This window comes from Eretmochelys imbricata, chromosome 7 (genome assembly GCF_965152235.1).
Source record: "Eretmochelys imbricata isolate rEreImb1 chromosome 7, rEreImb1.hap1, whole genome shotgun sequence".
NCBI classification, from domain to species: Eukaryota; Metazoa; Chordata; order Testudines; family Cheloniidae; genus Eretmochelys; species Eretmochelys imbricata.
This window is the reverse complement of record NC_135578.1, coordinates 124,821,154-124,842,842: the sequence shown is the minus strand read 5'-3', so window position 1 is coordinate 124,842,842 and position 21,689 is coordinate 124,821,154. Positions and strand designations below refer to the sequence as shown.

At 63.2% G+C, this 21,689-nt stretch overlaps 1 protein-coding gene across 1 annotated transcript; it reads right to left on the bottom strand.

The window, feature by feature from the left end:
• Nucleotides 1–237: 237 nt before the first annotated feature.
• Nucleotides 238–20,004, bottom strand: GOLGA7B (golgin A7 family member B). The gene is made up of 6 exons (XM_077822886.1): nucleotides 19,996–20,004; nucleotides 17,799–17,924; nucleotides 11,206–11,355; nucleotides 5,005–5,157; nucleotides 629–730; nucleotides 238–324 (listed from the first exon to the last, which is right to left on the bottom strand). The coding sequence occupies exons 1-6, from the start codon at nucleotides 20,002–20,004 to the stop codon at nucleotides 238–240; spliced, it is 627 nt and encodes a 208-aa protein (XP_077679012.1).
• Nucleotides 20,005–21,689: the final 1,685 nt, after the last annotated feature.

Here is a 21,689-nt window from a genome sequence, read left to right as displayed (position 1 = left end):
GCGGGGGCAAGTCCTGGCACAGGGCCATCGGCTCTGGGCTGGGCCGGCGGCCGAGGGGCCCCAGGGGGCTCGCCCGAGGCGCCCTCGCCCCGCTCCGGCAGCCGGTCTCTGCGGGGGTCCCCCCAGCGGCCGCCCGCCCCGCCCTGCTCAGAACCGGGTGCTCTGGTACCGCAGCCGGCCCAGCTCGGCGAGGCCTTGGTCCCGGCAGTGCAGGTCCCCGCAGGGGCTCGCTGCCAGTCACCGCCCCCCCCCGCCCCCGCTGCTGCTGCTGCGGCTGCTGGTGCTGCGGCTGCTGCATCTGTCCTCGTAGATGGAGATCTCGATCTGGGCCCCGGCTAAGGACCGACAGCCGGGCAAGGGCTGCTGGGCAGGGGGAGGGCAGGCAGGGCGGTGCCCGTCTCTGCTCCCACTTCTGAGGTCAGCCAGGGCCCTCCAGCCCCTCGCCACCCCGACTGGGGCCTGGTCGTGGGCTCGGGGCAGGGCTGGCGTTGCAGAGAGGGGCCTGTCTGCGGCAGCCGTACGCACCACTGTAAGAGCATCACGCTGTGCCCGCGCCCGTCCCGCCAGGCTCAGCCATGCCCATCTTCCCTGCCCCATGCCCACCCGCCCAGCCAGCCCAGGAGGATACGACCCGCATGCCCCGCTCCACGGGGTCGGTGAGCAGCAGGCCCCGTGGCGCGTAGACCTGTTCGTTCTGCTCCTGGATGTACTTGGAGATCTTCTTCAGCACCTGCGAGGGCAAAGGGGACAGCCCGTCAGGGCCCACCGCCCCGGGCACCCCGTCAGCACCCGCAGGCCCGGGCGCACCCAGTGACTCCCTAGCCCGGGGCACCAGTCTGCGGCCCTCCCTGGCAGGGGATCGGGCCCTTTGGCTGTGCTGGCTCTCACTGATGCTAACCAGCACGCCCGCCCCACTGCACCTGCCCCACAGCAACAGCCTCTGGGGGCGGGTCACTGCCCCTTTGGGAAAGGAGGAGGTCCTGGGGAACAGGGAGCGGGGAGCACAGGCCCACGGTCACAGTCAGGGGCAGAGCTGGGCTAGAACCCAGGCGTCCTGGCTCCCAGCCCCGCCCCACTCTAACCACTAGAACCCACCCCCCTCCCAGAGCTGGGCTAGAACCCAGGAGTCCTGGCTCCCAGCCGCCTGCTCAGAGGAGGGGCAATGTCTGAGGGGAAGGCGGGGCCAGAGTCAAACCATTGGCTGGTGACGGCCCAGGAATAAGAGCTGGCTTCTTAGAGTGCTGGGACCGGGAGAAGCCAGTCTGGGGTTCTGGAGCCAGGGCCAGGCAGCCGGTGAGTCCCAGGGCGCACACGGGCCTGAGAGCTGGGGTGCTTGGCAGCAACACCCCTGAGCTGGGCCTTTCCCTGCCCAAGGGGATCCCCAGTGCAGAGCTTTGCTGGGCTGAGTTCCCCCTCCCCGGCACCTGCCCAGACCAGTCACCCCGAGTCCCGCTGCTCTGGGGCTCACAGGGCTGCCGCCTGGGGGCGCAGGGCCGAGCTTGGGGGCAGGGGCTATTGCAATCTGCACCCCTTGTGGGGAGGGCAAGCCGGGCCCAGCACCAACCTGATACCTGTGTGATGAGGGAGCCGTCTGCAGCCCCCAGCCCCCTCTCAGAGCCCGAGCGGCCCTCGCTGAGTAACCACCCTTGGGAGACCCCAGCTCCCTGCTCTGTGCCTTCAGGGCGGGGTAAGGGTTGGGGGACTGTATCACTGGCTGCCTTGTCCCCCGCAAGTCTCATGCAGCCAGGCTGCTCTGCTGCATGGGGCAGGGCGGTCACAGGCCCGGGCCCCAGGAGCACGCGGCCCAAGGGCCACCGCATGTCACTGGTGGCTGGGGCAGCGTGGGCTCATGGCCCTGGCAGGGGTGTTCTCCCTGGCAGGGTGCGGTCAGTACGCCGTGACTGCACTGGGTGTTCGTGTGATTCCTGGGGATGCCGGCGGGGCGCCAAGGGTGCAGGGCTGCTGCAGCACCCGGGTCCCGCTAAGGGCGTGGCTGCCCCGGAGGCCATCAAGGGCTGTGCTCCAGGCGGATGTGTAGGGTGGGTGGGGGCGGTGGGGTGAGGTGGGCTGTGATGGGGCTTGGGGGAGCTTGGGGCGTGCAGCTCTACGGGGGGAGAGAGGTCTCCCTCAGCAGCACTGTGCACAGCGTATTAACCATTGCCATTTACGTTAACATCCGACTGGCTCTTGGAGCTGACGTTAGTTACCAGCCTGGAAACTTCCTGCTTCTCCCGCAGCCGGACCCTAGAAACCAACACTATCTGTAAAACTCACGAGCACATTGCAAGAAATACCTTGTTTCTTTCCCTGAGAAAAATTACCAGACCTCTGTGCGCTTGGGGACCAGACTCCTTGGTCATAAAGCCTCTATTGGAGACTAATAGTGTTAGTGCAACTCCTCCGTCTGTGCAAAGGGGCTGGTGACATCACACTCACTTCCCCGCACACCCCCAGATCCGCTCACACTCACTTCCCCGCACACCCCCAGATCCGCTCACACTCACTTCCCCGCACACCCCCAGATCCGCTCACACTCACTTCCCCGCACACCCACAGATCCGCTCACACTCACTTCCCCGCACACCCCCAGATCCGCTCACACTCACTTCCCCGCACACCCACAGATCCGCTCACACTCACTTCCCCGCACACCCCCAGATCAGCTCACACTCACTTCCCCGCACACCCACAGATCCGCTCACACTCACTTCCCCGCACACCCCCAGATCCGCTCACACTCACTTCCCCGCACACCCACAGATCCGCTCACACTCACTTCCCCGCACACCCACAGATCTGCTCACACTCACTTCCCCGCACACCCACAGATCCGCTCACACTCACTTCCCCGCACTTCCGTTCACACACACTGTCCCTCAGGCCTACTCACACTCTTGGGGCTGTCTTTCTGAGGCTGGGGGAGGAGAGTATTTCTTGTCTCTGTGGGAGACGGGGCTGCTGGAGAAAGGTCCATTCCTTTTCTCCTTGAGCGGAGACGCAGTGAGCTCGAGCATTCGGCTCCAGGCACCGGCCTGCACTGTTTCCTGTGCTTAGGGTAGTCTCCGACCCAGTGAGCTGCGTTCCATCAGCCACTCACCCTGGGTTGTGCTGGGCTGGAGATGGGGGCAAAGGGGCGGGAGCTGCAGAAAGGAAAGTAATTGGTACTATTCGTCTCCCACCCGTGGCAGGTAGCCGCGGGGTCTCTCTGTGGAGCCTTGCTGACGGGGTATTATTCTGATGAACACGTCCTCCTGTTGTGAACGCTTAGAAAGGCTGGTGTACAGGTGGCATGGCTGGCAGTGAGTTCCACACGCCAGTGATTCATGATGTTAAAAAATGTCTCTCTCGCCGTTTTGGACGTGTTGCTTTTCACTGTGATTGAATGCCACCTTGGTCCGTGTCGAGAGGGTGAAGAGGAGCTCCCAGTTCACCTTCTCCGTCCCATTCATTATTTTATGCAACTCTAGGAGAGCCTTTCTTACCGTGGCACTTGCTACTAACGACTACTAATCTCTGCCCATAGGGCAGCTTTCCCCCGACTTTCCCACACAGTCCAACGAAGTCACAATGGCCCCAGACCTCGGCATCACCTCCTTATTGGTGCTGCACGTAACAAAATTCATTCGCATGTGGATGGAAAAAGGAGAGGGAACATAGTGCGGCACCCCCAGGTTTTACACGCGGCTCCGCTCCTGGCCCTGCATGCGGGCTCCCAGCCCCGTGTGATGAAACGGGACTGTTCTTAATGTTTCCTCTGAATAGTGTGGGGGTGCCTCAGTTTCCCCTAGCCAGTTCTTAAGTATCTAGGGGGTGGGGTAAGGGTGTATGATCATTGCAGAGCCCTAGAGGGCAGGTGTGTGCAGGGGTCTGGACACAGAGAATGGCCGACACCCTGTTTCCTGGCCACTGATGGCCTTGGCCCTTCCCCCCTGCAAGGTGAGAGCTAAAGGGCTGGAGAACAAAGGAATCAGGTGACCTCCTGGCCCGGGAAAGGAACAAAGCCCAGAGGAGGAGGGGCTGGAGGGAGTTTCAGTTTGGGGCTGGCTGGGACATGGAGTGAAGGGCAGACGTGGTTGTCTGGCTCACTGCCCTCCAAAATGGACCCAGCTGAGGGGTCCGGTTCTCTGCACCTGCAAGCTCTGTGTTAGACCATGTTCCTGTCGTCTAATAAACCTCTGATTTACTGGCTGGCTGAGAGAATAAGGCGGAGTTGGGGGGCAGGACCCTCTGGCCCCCCCAGGACCCCGCCTGGGTGGACTGGCCGTGGGAAGCGCACGGAGGGGCAGAGGATGCTGGATGCTCCGAGGTCAGACCCAGGAAGGTAGAAGCTGGGTGAGCTGTGTGTCCGGCAGACAGGCTGCTCCCAGAGAGGAGACTGCCCCAGAGTCCCGCCTGGCGTCGTGGGGAGCAGTTCCAGAGCATCACCCGGGGACCCCGGGACACCCGGCACCCGGGGTGCCAGCTCCCAGCCCCGCACATGCAGCTCCACTACTGGTCCTGCGCCCAGCCCCAGCTGTGGCCCCAGCCTCACCCCTCACTCCTGTCTGGGCCCCCACCCAGAGACACAGCCCTGCTCCTGGCCCCAGCTCTGAAGGGGGCACGGACGGGGTAAGGGGGCTGCCTTTCAGCACCACCATTAAAGTGTTCCCACGTGTACAGACTCACAGGTCGTGCCCACTCTTGGCCCCGTGGGGGGAGCCCCCTTCAGTGCGACAGCCCCTCTCAGGGGTCCGCTCTCCCTCGGGGGTTAATGCCTGGGGAGGCTCCGGCTGGCTGGCACGGCAGGGTACCCGGGAGAATTTCCCTTCCGAGCCACCTGGGGACCCTGCCAGGGAGGAGCGAGGGGGTCACCACAGAGAATAAGGCCGTTGTCCCCTGTGGAACGGGACCCAGGGGAGCCCAGGCCTGGGGGGTGGGGCGAGGGCACTGCTGGGGCCTGCAATTGTCCCTGCATTTCGCCGGGCTGACCCAGTGGCAGGTGGGGGCCCCAGGTGCCGGCCGTACCTTCTCGTAGTGGGTCTCCATGCAGAGGAAGATGAAGTAGGCCGTGGCACAGGCCAGGCACCCCTCCAGGTAGGAGCTGCCCCCGATCTTCTCGGCCTCGGCGTAGAAGCCATTGAGGGTCTTCACCGTCTCCTCAAAGAGCTGCCGCTCGAGCTGGGGAGAGAAACCCGGGTGAGGGCGTTGGGGGTCACACGGGGCCCCGCCAGCCGGCACTGGGAGCCCCTGCCCACACTCAGCCCATGCCCTGCAGCAGCGGCTGGGGCATCGTGAGCATTCCAGTGAGCTGACCCTGAAGGACCCCACCTGTCCCCCGACCACAGACAGACCAGCTCAGCTAGTAGGCACTCTGCAGGGACCCAGGGAACAGCCAGCACGGTGCCCCATAGGGAGCCCCTCAGGAGGACAAAGCCCCCCATACACATGCACACAGACACCTGGGCGGGTACCTCCCCACCCCCATGAGTTTGCACACACACACAGATCCAGGGCATATGCACACAGACATTTGGGCACATCCAGGACCTGGCCCAGCGTGAGCCTGGGCAGCTGCCACCAGCCCAGACCCCATGGCTGTGGGTGCAGCTCTCGTCGGGGGATGTGCCAGAGTGGGAATTTTCTGTATTATTTTGTATGAATGCGGTGTGTGCCTCAGTTTCCCCTATGTGCTGCATGGACAGCTAGGTGGTGGGGAAAGGCGGTTACTACAAAGGTGGGGATGGCTCCTGGCTGGCTCATGTTTGGGGGCCAGGTCACTAGGGGGCCCATGAAGACAATGGCCAACCCAACCCCTGGGACATTTGCTACGTGCTGGCTGCTAACGACCCTGGAGCCCCCACTAACCAGGAAGCCAGCTGGGTGTGACCAGCTGGACAAAGGGCTGAGAAGAGTACAACTGGGGCTGGCCAGGAATCTGAACACAGAGCGGGAGCCGAGGGCGGACACTGCTTGGCTGGGACTCTGGGGAACCCGAACGGGCCAGGCTGTAACTTCCTGCTCTCGGTGCTACCCAAGGCCTGCCCAGCTCTGTTCCACGCCCCTCATAACCCTCCTGCTGTAACCACGCCGGCTGCGGCCCTGCAGGGGCTGGAGGTGGGGGGCATTGCGCTCCTTGGGGGTCCAAGTCTCTCTCAGGTGCCCGCGCTGGAGGGAGCTCACAGCATGACCCAGGGGTGCTGAAGGCTCAGTCCAAGGGGGCAGTGAAGCCGAGGGGCTTCCCCTAGTGACAGAGCGAGCCCCTGGGAGGATCTGGCTCCCTGAAGGGGGCCTTTGTGGGCTGTTGCTGAGCACCAACCCTGGGGGTTCATGACGGGCACCATCTGAGGGCTACACTGGCATCTGTGCTCGCTGGGGGGAGACCCTTCCCAGAGAGCCACTGGCCGGCCCTGCCCAGGGATCGCAAGTCCACACAGCCTCCGGGCCCCAGGCCCACACCAGGAATAACTGGAGCGGGGGGCGGGGCTGTGACCAAGTGGGGCTGTTCTTAATGTTTCCTCTCGCTGGCTGGGCCTGGGGTCACAGCCCCACTGAGCCCTGGCCCTGGTCGCTCCCTCCCTGCCCTGGACTCACTTCCCAGCAGCGCCTCTGGACAATGCAGATGACCTGGCTGGCAGGGGGAGGAGCGGCTAGGCTCAGGCTACCTGCCTGCCTGTAACCAGTCCCCTGGGGCTGGGTGGGACAGAGAGATGCTCCCTGCCCCCTTGCACACCGGAGAGGGGCTCATGCTGGCTCTGATGCAGTGAGGAAAGCAGCGAGCTGGCTGCCTACCCCCACTGGGACAGCAAGGGCAGCGCTGAGACCCCAGCTGGGGGCGGGGGACACACAGGCAGGGCAGATCGGCTGCCAACCAGGTTTGCCTGGTCCAGAGGCGCTGCTGGGAAGTGATCCCAGGGCAGGGAGGGAGCAACCAGGGCCAGGGCTCAGCGGGGCTGTGACCCCAGGCCCAGCCCGCGAGAGGAAACATTAAGAACAGTCTCACTTCGTCACAGGCTGTGACACAGGGCCAGAAAGGGTGAAGCAGCAAGCAGGCTAAATGACTCAAATCCAATCTTTAAAGGCCTCTCAGAGAAGTATGTCCGTGGTGAAAGGGGCCATTCCGGATAACAACTAACAAAGCCTGGGACGCAGACTGGAGCTGTGAAATGCAGCCTGCATTGTTGCAGGATCGGGGGTAGGTGCTATGGGGGTGTTTCCTTATGCCTTGCTAGATGTCAGCCATGTAAACGGGGGGCTCCTGTCGGTCACTGAGCTATTGAGTCAGAGGTCAAACGGGGATAGTAACATTTAGATCAACCCTGAATGGAATAATGTCACTGGCTGTATTTCGCTTGGAAGTTTGTAGTCAACGGTCTCTGAACTGCTGGAATGGTCACTCGCCTTCTGCTAAGCAATGCAACTCATTACCTGTGTCAGAGAAACAGCCGTGTCAGTCTGTAGTCGCAAAAAGAACAGGAGGACTTGTGGCACCTTAGAGACTAACCCATTTATTTGAGCATCAGCTTTCGTGAGCTACAGCTCACTTCATCGGATGCATACTGTGGAAAGTGTAGAAGATCTTTTTATACACACAAAGCATGAAAAAATACCTCCCCTCACCCCACTCTCCTGCTGGTAACAGCTTATCTAATGTGTATGATAATGAAGGTGGACCATTTCCAGCACAAATCCAGGTTTTCTCACTCCCCCCCCACACACACACAAACAAACCCATTCTCGGGCTGGTAATAGCTTATCTAAAGTGACCACTCTCCTTACAATGTGTATGATAATCAAGGTGAGCCATTTCCAGGGCAAATCCAGGGTTTAACAAGAATGTCTGGGGGGGGGGTGGAAAAAACAAGGGAAAATAGGTTACCTTGCATAATAACTTAGCCACTCCCAGTCTCTATTCAAGCCTAAGTTAATTGTATCCAATTTGCAAATGAATTCCAATTCAGCAGTCTCTCGCTGGAGTCTGGATTTGAAGTTTTTTTGTTGTAATATCACAACTTTCATGTCTGTAATCGCGTGACCAGGGAGATTGAAGTGTTCTCCGACTGGTTTATGAATGTTATAATTCTTGACATCTGATTTATGTCCATTTATTCTTTTACGTAGAGACTGCCCAGTTTGACCAATGTACATGGCAGAGGGGCATTGCTGGCACATGATGGCGTAGATCACATTGGTAGATGTGCAGGTGAACGAGCCTCTGATAGTGTGGCTGATGTTATTAGGCCCTGTGATGGTGTCCCCTGAATAGATATGTGGGCACAGTTGGCAACGGGCTTTGTTGCAAGGATAGGTTCCTGGGCTAGTGGTTCTGTTGTGTGGTGTGTGGTTGCTGGTGAGTATTTGCTTCAGGTTGGGGAGCTGTCTGTAGGCTGCCTCAGAAACAACTCTGACATCATAATCAAAAAGGCTGACAAAGGAGGTGCTGTTGTCATCATGAATAGGTCGGAATATGAACAAGAGGCTGCTCGGCAGCTCTCCAACACCACTTTCTACAAGCCATTACCCTCTGATCCCACTGAGAGTTACCAAAAGAAACTACAGCATTTGCTCAAGAAACTCCCTGAAAAAGCACAAGATCAAATCCGCACAGACACCCCCCTGGAACCCCGACCTGGGATATTCTATCTGCTACCCAAGATCCATAAACCTGGAAATCCTGGGCACCCCATCATCTCAGGCATTGGCACCCTGACAGCAGGATTGTCTGGCTATGTAGACTCCCTCCTCAGGCCCTATGCTACCAGCACTCCCAGCTACCTTCGAGACACCACTGACTTCCTGAGGAAACTACAATCCATCGGTGATCTTCCTGATAACACCATCCTGGCCACTATGGATGTAGAAGCCCTCTACACCAACATTCCACACAAAGATGGACTACAAGCCGTCAGGAACACTATCCCCGATAATGTCACGGCCAACCTGGTGGCTGAACTTTGTGACTTTGTCCTTACCCATAACTATTTTACATTTGGGGACAATGTATACCTTCAGATCAGCGGCACTGCATGGCCCCACAGTATGCCAACATTTTTATGGCTGACTTAGAACAACGCTTCCTCAGCTCTCGTCCCCTAACACCCCTACTCTACTTGTGCTATATTGATGACATCTTCATCATCTGGACCCATGGAAAAGAAGCCCTTGAGGAATTCCACCATGATTTCAACAATTTCCATCCCACCATCAACCTCAGCCTGGTCCAGTCCACACAAGAGATCCACTTCCTGGACACTAGGGTGCTAATAAACGATGGTCACATAACCACCACCCTATACCGGAAACCTACTGACCGCTATTCCTACCTACATGCCTCCAGCTTTCACCCTGACCACACCACACGATCCATCGTCTACAGCCAAACTCTGCAATACAACCGCATTTGCTCCAACCCCTCAGACAGAGACAAACACCTACAAGATCTCTATCAAGCATTCTTACAACTACAATACCCACCTGCGGAAGTGAAGAAACAGATTGACAGAGCCAGAAGAGTTCCCAGAAGTCACCCACTACAGGACAGGCCTAACAAAGAAAATAACAGAACGCCACTAGCCGTCACCTTCAGCCCCCAACTAAAACCCCACCAACGCATCATCAGGGATCTACAACCTATCCTGAAGGATGACCCAACACTCTCACAAACCTTGGGAGACAGGCCAGTCCTTGCCTACAGACAGCCCCCCAACCTGAAGCAAATACTCACCAGCAACCACATACCACACAACAGAACCACTAACCCAGGAACCTATCCTTGCAACAAAGCCCGTTGCCAGCTGTGCCCACATATCTATTCAGGGGACACCATCACAGGGCCTAATAACATCAGCCACACTATCAGAGGCTCGTTCACCTGCACATCCACCAATGTGATCTATGCCATCATGTGCCAGCAATGCCCCTCTGCCATGTACATTGGTCAAACTGGACAGTCTCTACGTAAAAGAATAAATGGACATAAATCAGATGTCAAGAATTATAACATTCATAAACCAGTCGGAGAACACTTCAATCTCTCTGGTCACGCGATTACAGACATGAAAGTTGCGATATTACAACAAAAAAACTTCAAATCCAGACTCCAGCGAGAGACTGCTGAATTGGAATTCACTTGCAAATTGGATACAATTAACTTAGGCTGGAATAGAGACTGGGAGTGGCTAAGTAATTATGCAAGGTAGCCTATTTCCCCTTGTTTTTTCCTACCCCCCGCCTCCCCCAAGACGTTCTTGTTAAACCCTGGATTTGTGCTGGAAATGGCCCACCTTGATTATCATACACATTGTAAGGAGAGTGGTCACTTTAGATAAGCTATTACCAGCAGGAGAGTGGGGTGGGGGGAGGTATTTTTTCATGCTTTGTGTGTATAAAAAGGTCTTCTACACTTTCCACAGCATGCATCCGATGAAGTGAGCTGTAGCTCACGAAAGCTTATGCTCAAATAAATGGGTTAGTCTCTAAGGTGCCACAAGTACTCCTTTTCTCATTACCTGTGTGTACGCAGGGACCAGGTAATTCTGCTTCCGATCTACTACTCTTCACGCAAGGGAGCCCTGGAGCCAGGAGGTGTCTTAGCCTGCCAGAGACCTTTAGAGAGAACTCTTGGGCCCTGGTCTTGTTATCTTCAGATCTGCCTAAGCTTGGTCAGGGGCCCCAGGTCCATTCTGGATTGCCCTGAGATTGGCCTATGACTCATGCCTGCATGTTTAATGCTCCTTTAACCAGGACTCTCCCTCGCTTTTCTTGTAACACCTTTTCGTCTGGTTAATAAGCGGTGGCCGCCAGCGTGCATTTGGCAGGGTCTAAGACGCTCATGAGCCTGGTGGGTGATGTGTCTGCTCCTCTGGGACTGGTAGAACTGTTTATAGGATGAACAAGATTTTCAGGAACCCTCGTGATGTTGGGTGTGGGGTGCGGTGGGAGCCCAAGGCTGGGTCGCTGGAAGGGAGCTGTGTGTTGGCTTCCGGGTAGCCAGTGAGGTGTTGCAGCCGCTGTTTTGTCCCTGGCTTGGTGCATCGAAGTAGCAGAATAGCCATCAGTTTGGGGGATTGTCTGCCCCAGCCTGTGCAGTTTGCCCGAACTGAGCCATCTCAGCAGGGCCCCCCCGGGACTCCAGTCACAGGGGCCTTTGCCCCAAGGCTCTGCCGGGCCCTGCTCTGCCCCCCCCAGCCCCCATCACCTGCCAGCGCAGCAGGGCACCGCGCTTCCTACCCGGCTGTCCAGCTCCAGGGGGAACTTGGTCTGGAATTGGCAGAGGGTCCCGTCGCTGTAGTCCCGCTGCACAAAGACCTTGGTGGCCAGCGAGGCGCTTCGCCGCAGCTCCTGCAGGTCATGGGCCTGGGGGGACAGGGGCGCGGCAGGTTACCCAGGGGCAGGGACGGGGCGAGGGGGCTGTCGCAGGACTCTGGGGAAGGGAAGGAGGGTCCTGACACAGAGCAGAGCTCAGGACTGCAGCCCCGGGCTGGGGGGCAAAGACTGGGTGACATACACCATCCCATCCCCCACCCCCCGTACCCCCTGTGCACACACCCCGTCCCATCCCCCACCCCCTGTACCCCCTGTGCACACACCCCGTCCCATCCCCCACCCCCTGTACCCCCTCTGCACACACCCCATCCCACCCCCCGTACCCCCTCTGCACACACCCCATCCCACCCCCGTACTCCCTCTGCACACACGCCGTCCCATCCCCCACCCCCTGTACCCCCTCCACACACGCACTGCAGCCCACCCCCCGTACCCCCTCTGCACACACCCCGTCCCATCCCCCACCCCCTGTACCCCCTCTGCACACACCCCATCCCACCCCCCGTACCCCCTCCGCACACACCCCATCCCACCCCCCGTACCTTCTCCGCACACACCCCATCCCACCCCCCGTACCCCCTCTGCACACACCCCAACCCACCCCCCGTACCCCCTCCGCACACACACCGCAGCCCACCCCCCGTACCCCCTCTGCACACACCCCATCCCATCCCCCACCCCCTGTACCCCCTCTGCACACACCCCATCCCACCCCCCGTACCCCCTCCGCACACACACCGCAGCCCACCCCCCGTACCCCCTCCGCACACACCCCATCCCACCCCCCGTACCTCCTCCGCATACACCCCGCAGCCCACCCCCCGTACCCCCTCTGCACACACCCCATCCCATCCCCCACCCCCCGTACCCCCTCTGCACACACCCCATCCCACCCCCCGTACCCCCTCTGCACACACCCCAACCCACCCCCCGTACCCCCTCCGCACACACACCGCAGCCCACCCCCCGTACCCCCTCTGCACACACCCCATCCCATCCCCCACCCCCTGTACCCCCTCTGCACACACCCCATCCCACCCCCCGTACCCCCTCCGCACACACACCGCAGCCCACCCCCCGTACCCCCTCCGCACACACCCCATCCCACCCCCCACCCCCTGTACCCCCTCTGCACACACACACCGCAGCCCACCCCCCGTACCCCCTCTGCACACACCCCATCCCACCCCCCGTACCCCCTCCGCACACACCCCATCCCACCCCCCGTACCTCCTCCGCACACACCCCGCAGCCCACCCCCCGTACCCCCTCTGCACACACCCCATCCCACCCCCCGTACCCCCTCCGCACACACCCCGCAGCCCACCCCCCGTACCCCCTCTGCACACACCCCGCAGCCCACCCCCTGTACCCCCTCCGCACACACACCGCAGCCCACCCCCCGTACCCCCTCTGCACACACCCCATCCCATCCCCCACCCCCTGTACCCCCTCTGCACACACCCCGCAGCCCACCCCCCGTACCCCCTCCGCACACACCCCATCCCACCCCCCGTACCCCCTCTGCACACACCCCGCAGCCCACCCCCCGTACCCCCTCCGCACACACACCCCATCCCACCCCCCGTACCCCCTCTGCACACACACCACAGCCCACCCCCCGTACCCCCTCTGCACACACCCCATCCCACCCCCCGTACCCCCTCTGCACACACCCCGCAGCCCACCCCCCGTACCCCCTCCGCACACACCCCGCAGCCCACCCCGGCCAGTTCAGCACTCAAGGTTCCCTGCGCCCGCACAGAGTCACTGTCCCCAGCGTGGTGCACTAGTGGGTGTCCCCAAGCAGCGCCCTTCGCACGCAGCACTGCGGGGTTAGATTAACAGTGACGCTACTCGAGAGGTGGTGACCAGCCGACGACGCGGAAAACTCACAGCTAAAGGCTACCACTTAGTCTAGCAAGGGCCAGGCCAGTCCCCCTGGCTTCCCGTGGGGGGCACTGACCCACTCCTGGGGCAGGACTGCGCCCTGCGGCCCAACGGTGCCAGGCCTTTGTCTTCCTGGTGAAGGCGGGAACTTGGCGTTCTCTGCCCCTCACTTCCATAGGCCAGGGAGCCTTTGAAGCGGCATCTGCTGACGGTTACCCCTCAGAGCAACAGTTAGCCCAACGGGGAGGGCGGCAACACAGCCACTCCCTGCTCCTTCCCCCCCCTTGTCTCTGCTCAAATGCAGCTTGTTCTGTTTCCCGCCGTCTCCGCCCCTGCTGTCGCGCGGGCCCTGGTTCCCGCGGCCGGCGGGACCCCACAGGCCTGTGCTGAGGACAGACGCGTCCATCACCTAGGTTTGCACGTGTGCTGGCAATGTTCCAAGCCAGGGCGGAGTCCTGACGGGGCAGGTAATGGGGCTGCAACCTTTCCCCAGGCTGTTCCTGACCAGTGAGTTATTCGTTTTCAAATGACCCCTCACGAGGCACATTTTGTACGAAGATTGTTACACTGGTGTGTAGAGTGTGAATCCGTGGGTGCTGTCACACACGCACACCCCCCGATTCCCCCCCCCATACATCTTGGTGACAAAATGAGAATGTTCTGTAATCATTTTCTGATGGCTCTGTGTGCCTCAGTTTCCCTGTATGCTGCAGGGCTACCCGGCGGGGTAGAGAGGGTTGTTTGCATTCTGCAGTGGCTCAGAGACACAGGTGTGGCTAGTGTCCAGCTCTCTGGGGACTTAGGTCCAAGATCAGGAGCTCTTGAGAAGACTGGCAAATCCAATCATCTGGACACAAACCCCTAGCAAGCAAGTCCCCAGAGACATGGACTTCCCGCCTCTCCGAGGGGGGCTGCACCACATCCCCCAGCTGGGGAACAAAGGCCTGGGGGTGAGGTGGGAGTTAAGTGGTGGCTATGGGAAGCAGTCGGGACATCTGACCTGGGACAAAGAGAGGTCAGAGGGACGGAGGTTGGGCTCTGTGCTGAGCAGGATGGACTAGGCTGTCACTTCCTTTTCTCTGGGCTAACCAAGGACTTCCTGTGCTGTGTCCAGGCCACTAATAAACCCCATGTGTCCCTGCAGCCGCTGGCGCAGGGAGCTGCCTGGCTCCCAAAGCCTGGACGAGTGTCCCTCAGGGTCTGTCTCAGCTGAACTCGCTGCATGGAGCTCACGGGGTGCAGCAGGAGGCCCAAAGGCACAGCGTCCAGCCGAAGGAGACAGGGAAGCCTTGTGGCCCACCCTGGGGGAAGGAAGAGTGGGACCCCCAGGGGCCTGGTCCACTGACGGGCTCCCAGAGACTCTTCCAAAGCTGGGGCTATAGCACTGGGCCTGTGGCTCTTTGACCAATGCACGTCCTCTGTGTCAACAAACCATCCCTGTGCCCCACCATGGCCCACGGGCCAGCCTTGGCACTTGGGAAGGGCTCCTTGCTTTCCCAGAGCACTTAGCTGGGGTGGCTCCTTCCCCCTGTTTCTGGTGCACAAGCCTTTCCTCCAGCCCAGAGTGAGCAGAGACCACTCCTCCCTACCAGCTGGTGCCCCTGCAGCCAGACTCCCACCCCCACTGTACGGGGAGCGAGCAGCACTCAGGGGCTCGGTGCCCCCCCCAGCGCCCCTCCATCCTCTACTGCCCCTTGCAGACACAGCCCTAGCCCCAGCTTGGGGAGGGGGCTGGATCTTGCAGGGTGTCTTTGAGGTGCTCCTATCTCCTGGCTAAGGGGTCAGCATTGGGGGAAGGAGCTGGCCTCAGCCTGGATGCTGTTCCCTCTCCTGGAAGAGACCCCCCAGCTCCATGGCCAGGCCTGGGACCAGCAAGGGGGAAACACTCACTCTGCAAGCCAGGGGCAAGGACAGCCCATCTATGACAAAGTGGGAGTTTTCTGTAATATTTAATATCCCTACGTGCCTCAGTTTCCCTCTATGCTTTGCATGGCTCCCCATGGGGGAAAGGGCTCCGTTTGCTCCCAGGGCAGACAACAGCTGTTGATGCGAGCAGACAGCGGGTCACTGAATGGCCTGGTCGTGGCCGACCCACAAGTGAAAATGTGAGCGGACCTTGGAAACCCCGGTGGGCAGAACACCAGCACCCAGGAGCCCAGAGACCCTGGAGTGAGGATCCTGTGCCCTCAGCGTGGCCCTGCCCGGAGGGGGGCAGCAGGGACTAATGGGGGGCTCTGGAAGAGGCTGGGGCTCTCTGCTGGGCCTGGCGAAGGCCGGCAGAGACAGCGCCTGGGACTGGAGCTCACACGGCTCGGCTGGGGGATTGAGCTGGCTGCACCAGACGCTGCTCCCCGTGCTCTGAGCTCCCTGGGGCCAAGCATCGAATAAACCCGCCCGTTCTGCCAGCGCTGGGCGAGCGTCACTGCAGATGCTTCGTGCGGTGCATTAATCCCTGTAGAGCGGACAAGTGTCCCCCCAGGGCCTGGCTCGGCGGGACTCGCTGGGCAGAGCTCACGGTGGGGAACGGGGGGCTGGAGCCCCAGAGGTCCAGCCAAAGGAGGTGGTGAAGCCTCAGGGCTGACCCTGGAGGAAGAGGGAGACCCCTCAGGGTCCGGCCCACTGACGGGCTCCTCCCAGAGACTGGGCCAAAGCTGGGGCATAGCACCCAGCAGTGACACCTGCATAAGAATGCCCCTCTCACCCCTGCCACCCCCACCCTGCTGCCCCAGCCTTGACTCAGGCCCCTCTCACCCCTGCCCCCCACACCCCGCTGCCCCGGCCTTGACTCAGGCCCCTCTCACCCCTGCCCCCCACACCCCGCTGCCCCGGCCTTGACTCAGGCCCCTCTCACCCCTGCCCCCCCACCCCGCTGCCCCAGCCTTGACTCAGGCCCCTCTCACCCCTGCCCCCCTACCCCGCTGCCCCAGCCTTGACTCAGGCCCCTCTCACCCCTGCCCCCCCACCCCGCTGCCCCAGCCTTGACTCAGGCCCCTCTCACCCCTGCCCCCCTACCCCGCTGCCCCAGCCTTGACTCAGGCCCCTCTCACCCCTGCCCCCCCCACCCACTGCCCCGGCCTTGACTCAGGCCCCACTCACCCCTGCCCCCCCCCCCCGCTGCACCGGCCTTGACTCAGGCCCCTCTATCCTCATACTGCCCCTGCCCCCAATACTGCCCCTCGTGCCCCCAGCCCAGACACTGCCCCACATCCCCTCCACTGACTGTCCCCCCCTCTACCCACCAGACCCAGCTGACTCCCCCTCCCCAGCTGAGCTGTGACCCAGAGAGGCAGGGAGCCCACTGGGATTTGGCTCTTGCTGTGGATTCTCTGTGGAAGGCGCTGGGACGCCCCAGGGATGGGTGCAGGACAACAGCCGGAATTGGGAAGGGAGGGAGTGGGGGCCAAAAGAGCAGCCCATGGGGGGCTGTGCTGACCCCATCTCCCTCGTGCCCCCAAGTGGCTCCAGCCCATTGGGCCGGGCAGGTGGTGCACAGGTCGCAGGGTGTCGCGAAGGCAGCACCAGCTGGGCTGGGCAATGGGCTGCCGGCTCCGCTGTGGGAGTGCAAGGAGACAGGCACTTCGCCACAGCGCACACGAGGACCAGCTCCGGGCAGCCCCCGGGACCCCCCCCAGCTCCGGGCAGCCCCCGGGACGCCTCCCCCAGCTCCGGGCAGCCCCCGGGACCCCCCCCAGCTCCGGGCAGCCCCCGGGACGCCTCCCCCAGCTCCGGGCAGCCCCCGGGACCCCCCCAGCTCCGGGCAGCCCCCGGGACCCCCCCAGCTCCGGGCAGCCCCCGGGACGCCTCCCCCAGCTCCGGGCAGCCCCTGGGACTCCTCCCCCAGCTCCGGGCAGCCCCCGGGACCCCCCCAGCTCCGGGCAGCCCCTGGGACCCCCCCCCCAGCTCCGGGCAGCGCCTGGGACGCCTCCCCCAGCTCCGGGCAGCCCCCGGGACCCCCCCAGCTCCGGGCAGCCCCCGGGACCCCCCCCAGCTCCGGGCAGCCCCCGGGACGCCTCCCCCAGCTCCGGGCAGCCCCTGGGACTCCTCCCCCAGCTCCGGGCAGCCCCCGGGACCCCCCCAGCTCCGGGCAGCCCCTGGGACCCCCCCCAGCTCCGGGCAGCCCCTGGGACGCCTCCCCCAGCTCCGGGCAGCCCCCGGGACCCCCCCCAGCTCCGGGCAGCCCCTGGGACCCCCCCCAGCTCCGGGCAGCCCCCGGGACGCCCCCAGCTCCGGGCAGCCCCTGGGACCCCCCCCCAGCTCCGGGCAGCCCCTGGGACCCCCCCCAGCTCCGGGCAGCCCCTGGGACCCCCCCCCAGCTCCGGGCAGCCCCTGGGACGCCTCCCCCAGCTCCGGGCAGCCCCTGGGACCCCCCCCCAGCTCCGGGCAGCCCCTGGGACAAGATGCAGGTTTGCTCAGGGACAAGCCGGCCGGATGTCCCGTGTCGGCAGCCCCCCCGCCCCCGGTCCGGAGCCCGGGGACCTCGCTCGGCCTGCGCTCCCCGCTCCCCGCCCGGCCTGCGCCCCCCGCCCCCCCGGCTGCGGCCCCTGCAGCCCCCCGCTCCCCGCCCGGCCTGCGCCCCCCCGCCCCCCAGGCTGCGCCCCCCCGCTCACCTCGCTGGCCATGGCGTGGCGCGGGCCCGGCGGGCTCTGTCCCTGGTGCTGAAGCCGCTTCTCGGCGCCCGGAGCCCGGAGCGAGGCGCAGAACCGGGGCTGAGCCTGCGCGGCGCGGCCCGGATGCTGGGAACAGGGGCGGGGGGCTGGGGGGAGCGGATCCCGGCGCTGGGGGGAGCCCGGGGGGGAGCGGATCCCGGCTCTGGGGGGAGCCCGGGGGGGCGGATCCCGGCGCTGGGGGGAGCCCGGCTCTGGGAGGGGCCCGGGGGGGCGGATCCCGGCGCTGGGGGGAGCCCGGGGGGGCGGAGCCCGGCGCTGGGGGGAGCCCGGCTCTGGGGGGGGCCCAGGGGGGCGGAGCCCGGCGCTGGGGGGAGCCCGGGGGGGCGGAGCCCGGAGCTGGGGGGGGCTCAAGGGGGGTGGATCCCGGCGCCGAGCGCAGGACTCCCGGGCCCAGCGGCGCGCGGCCCGGGTCGGTGACAGGCGGCTCCGGGGCCCGCGCTGGCTGCGGGGGGAGCCGCTCCCCCCCCCCCCGCCAGCTGGCGCCCGGTCCGCCTCGTGCACCGCTGGCGCGGGGGGGCTCGGCGGGTCGGAGCAGCGGGGTGGGGAGCCCCGGCCTGGCAGGGCCCCTGCACCCCGGGGAGGCCCCTCCTGGGCGCTGCCCTAGGGCAGCTGGGAGCGGGGGCAGAGCCCAGTGGCTGCATGAGCGTGGGGTGCCCGGGCATTGCCCCCCCCAAGGGCACAGACCCACCGTGGGGAGGGGGAATAACCACCTCGCGCTCTGCCTGCCCCCCGCCCTGGCCCCGGGGTCCTGGCTTGCAGGGCCTGGCTGGGAAATGGTGGTGCGAAGCCCCTCCGGGCCGGTCTCACCTCAGGCCCCGGCACAAGCTCCCCGCATGGCCTGGCTGGCGGGTGCTGGGGTCGGGGCTCGGGAGCAAAGTCCTAGCCACTGGATTGCCATTGTCTTCTCAGATGCTCCAACTGTGGGACCGAAGGGCCAGAGAGCTGGGCGGGCGCCGGTCACACCTGTGGCTCTGAGCCGCTGCAGAGAACCCCCCTTTCTACCCACTAGGGAGCCCTGCAGCACGTTGGGGAAACTGAGGCACGCACAGGCTTCATCCAAATATTACAAATAATTCCCACTTGGTCACAGCTGGTATCTGTGAGGGCTTCCACCACAGTGCCGGGGCCTGCTGCGTACCCAGGTCACTATGGCAGAGGTGCAGCACCCGCCTGCCTGTCCATCCGTCCCTCCAGGTACATGCATGGCCCCCTTCACTGGCATGTCTCCATGCCCCCCCCATGCCTGCCCCCAGCTCAGGTTGGTGCCGTCCGCAGGCTGTGGTGTCCTTCCGCCGGTGTGCGGTGCCCACGTCTCGCTCCGGGGCTGGCCTCGCAGGTGCTGTGCGGGGTGCCTGGAGTTACCCCTGGGCATGACAGTGCAACGGCATCTCTCGCCTGGCGCCTCGGGGTGGGAGCTGTTTACAGCCGCTGCTGTTTGACCAGCGGCCCTGGGAGCCTGGCCTGTGCGGCTTGGACCAGCCAGTAAAGGACCCAACCCCCTGCTGGCTCCCACACCACTAATGGCTAATAGGCCTTGTGTTCACAAGGGGCTCCACGGACTCGTGTTCCTGCCGTGGGCTGTGTGAGCTTCTTGCCCTGGGGACAGGCTGCTCGCAGAGAGGAGGCTCCCCCAGCGTCCTGCCTGGCAGGGAGCAGTTCCAGAGCATCGCCCGGGGACAGGGCGGTACCAGCTTTTACTAGCCCAGCACAGGCCTGGAGAAGAGCTCTGGGTAAGCGTGAAAGCCTCTCACTCAGCACCAGGGGTTGGCCAATAACCGATATTCCTCACCCACCTGGTCTCGCTAACGTCGACAAAGCACATCAGCGCATGTTATGCTGGCGTGGACACCAGAGCCCATGACCCCTGGCACCTATGGCTCCTGGTGCCAGCGGATACAGCGGCTGCCGTGGAAGGCCAGTGCCTATGGCTGCAGCAGGCTCCTGGCACCCATAGCTGTGGCTCATGGCCTGGCACTACGCCAGTCTGTGAATGGATGAGCTGGGAGAACCCTGCCCTTGGCTCCAACCCCAGAGGGACCCTGGGAGAGAAGGCACCAGCTCCTCATGCTTCTTGCACTGCTGTTGTTCAGCGGCTGGGCCCCCTGGGCAGGGAACCTGAACCCTGGGTCAGCGTCACCTGCTCCATATCTCGCCCTTTACCAGCCTGGTCTGCCACAGGAACCGCGCCCAGCACTGCAAGGGCGCCGGGTCCCCGTTAGGCACCTAATTATGCACCCAGGGTTTGAGACATGCCCAGCCCAGTGGGTAAACAGTGCAAAGCTGCCCCCAGCTGTGGGCACTGACTAGCCTGGCCCCAGAACTCACCCTGGTGTTGCAGACAAACGGGGCTTAGTGCCAGTGACAAGCGTCCCCTGCGGGCTGCGAGCTGCACTGGGGCCTGCGGACACGCGGGAGCCGACAGCAGTGCTCAGGTCTGCAGGAGGCCTCTCGCTGCGGCATCCAGTGATTTATACAATGGGCTTGCCAGCCTGGCGGTCACTGCGGGGTCACAGCTGCCGGCTGCCCAAGGTCTTCGCTGTGCTGCAGGCCTGAGGCTCCTCCAAGTGCCAGGGACTGTCACAGAGCTGAGCAAAAACAGGGCAGGGCCTGGACCATGTCTCCTCCCGGCCACACCGGCCAGGGCCATCACCAGCCATGGAGCTGTGCTCACACCATTCACAACGGCGTGCCGCATCACTGCCTTGTTCCCCCCCACCCCCGCCAGCGCTGCAAAGCCAGGACCCCTGTGTATAGCCTGGACCCCGCAGCTCCCTCAGGGGTCTCTGGGGTGAGGAGGCAGAAGCCCTGCTCTTTCCTTGGTCGCAGAGCAGACCCATCCCACCCGCTCCAGCCTGCTCTCTGCTCCCCCATGGAGGGCGTGCTCTGCCCTGGGCTGGCACAGAGCTGCGTGTCGTGGGGCTGGTGCTGCAAATCCAACCGTTTCATGGCTTCCACGGCCTGGGTCTGATCAATCCAAAGCAGCTCAGTGCGGTCAATGGGGTAACGCTGGGTAGCCCCGCTCAGGATTCCTGCTACGAGCGAGTGACACCAGTTGGGACCCTTAGAACAACCAAGGGCCCAGAGACCGCTCAGCTGAGCTCCCCACAGACAGAGCACGCCGGGGCGACCAGCACCTATGGAGCATCCCCCCGCCCCCCATGCCTCCACCAGCATCTGCCGGGGGGAGCTGCCCCAGCTTGGCAACAGGGTCTGGCAACCCCCAAGGCTGGAGCATTCAGACGGGCCTGGACAGGCCCAAGCCTGGCGTGTGACTAGAACCCAGCAAGCAGAGGAAGGTAAGGCCTGGCAGGGCAGCATGGGTGGCCCCCAAAGGCCCTGTGAGTGGGGAAAACAACCCCCTAGGAGGCATTAGCCCCTGCCACCCAAAGACACTGAGATAACATTGGGGAGGGGCAGCTGCTGGGAGGGAGAGGGGCTCACAGGGCCCCCCAGCACAGAGCTCTCCAACCTACCTCCCCCACCCCCTCGCACCCAGCCCTACAGTGTCAAAGCACCTGACAGGGCTCCCCTCAGGTCACCCAGGGAGCCAAGCAGAGCCCCCAGCCCACCGGCCTCCCACAAGGCCACACAAGCTGCCCTGGGGTGGGGTGAAGGATTTCAGTGAACACCCCCATGGTGCTGGCACCTCTCCCACTCCAGCCTGCCCCAGGCCGTGCCTTTGCCATGCTGTGCCCCCCTCCACAGGCATGGTGCTGCGGGCGGTTTGTGCGGGGGGCAGGGGCAGGGATCTGGTTCCTCTCCATGTCTAGCTGCTGCAGCCAGGCTTCGGCCACCCCGCACTCTCTGTGCACGGTGCTGCCACCCGCCTGG

Coding starts and splice junctions, on each gene's coding strand:
- GOLGA7B (XM_077822886.1), bottom strand. Junction 11,356..17,798: donor GCCACGCCATGGCCAGCGAG/GTGAGCGGGGGG, acceptor GCCCCTGGGTAA/CCTGCCGCGCCCCTGTCCCC. Junction 731..5,004: donor TGGAGACCCACTACGAGAAG/GTACGGCCGGCA, acceptor TTGCCCTCGCAG/GTGCTGAAGAAGATCTCCAA.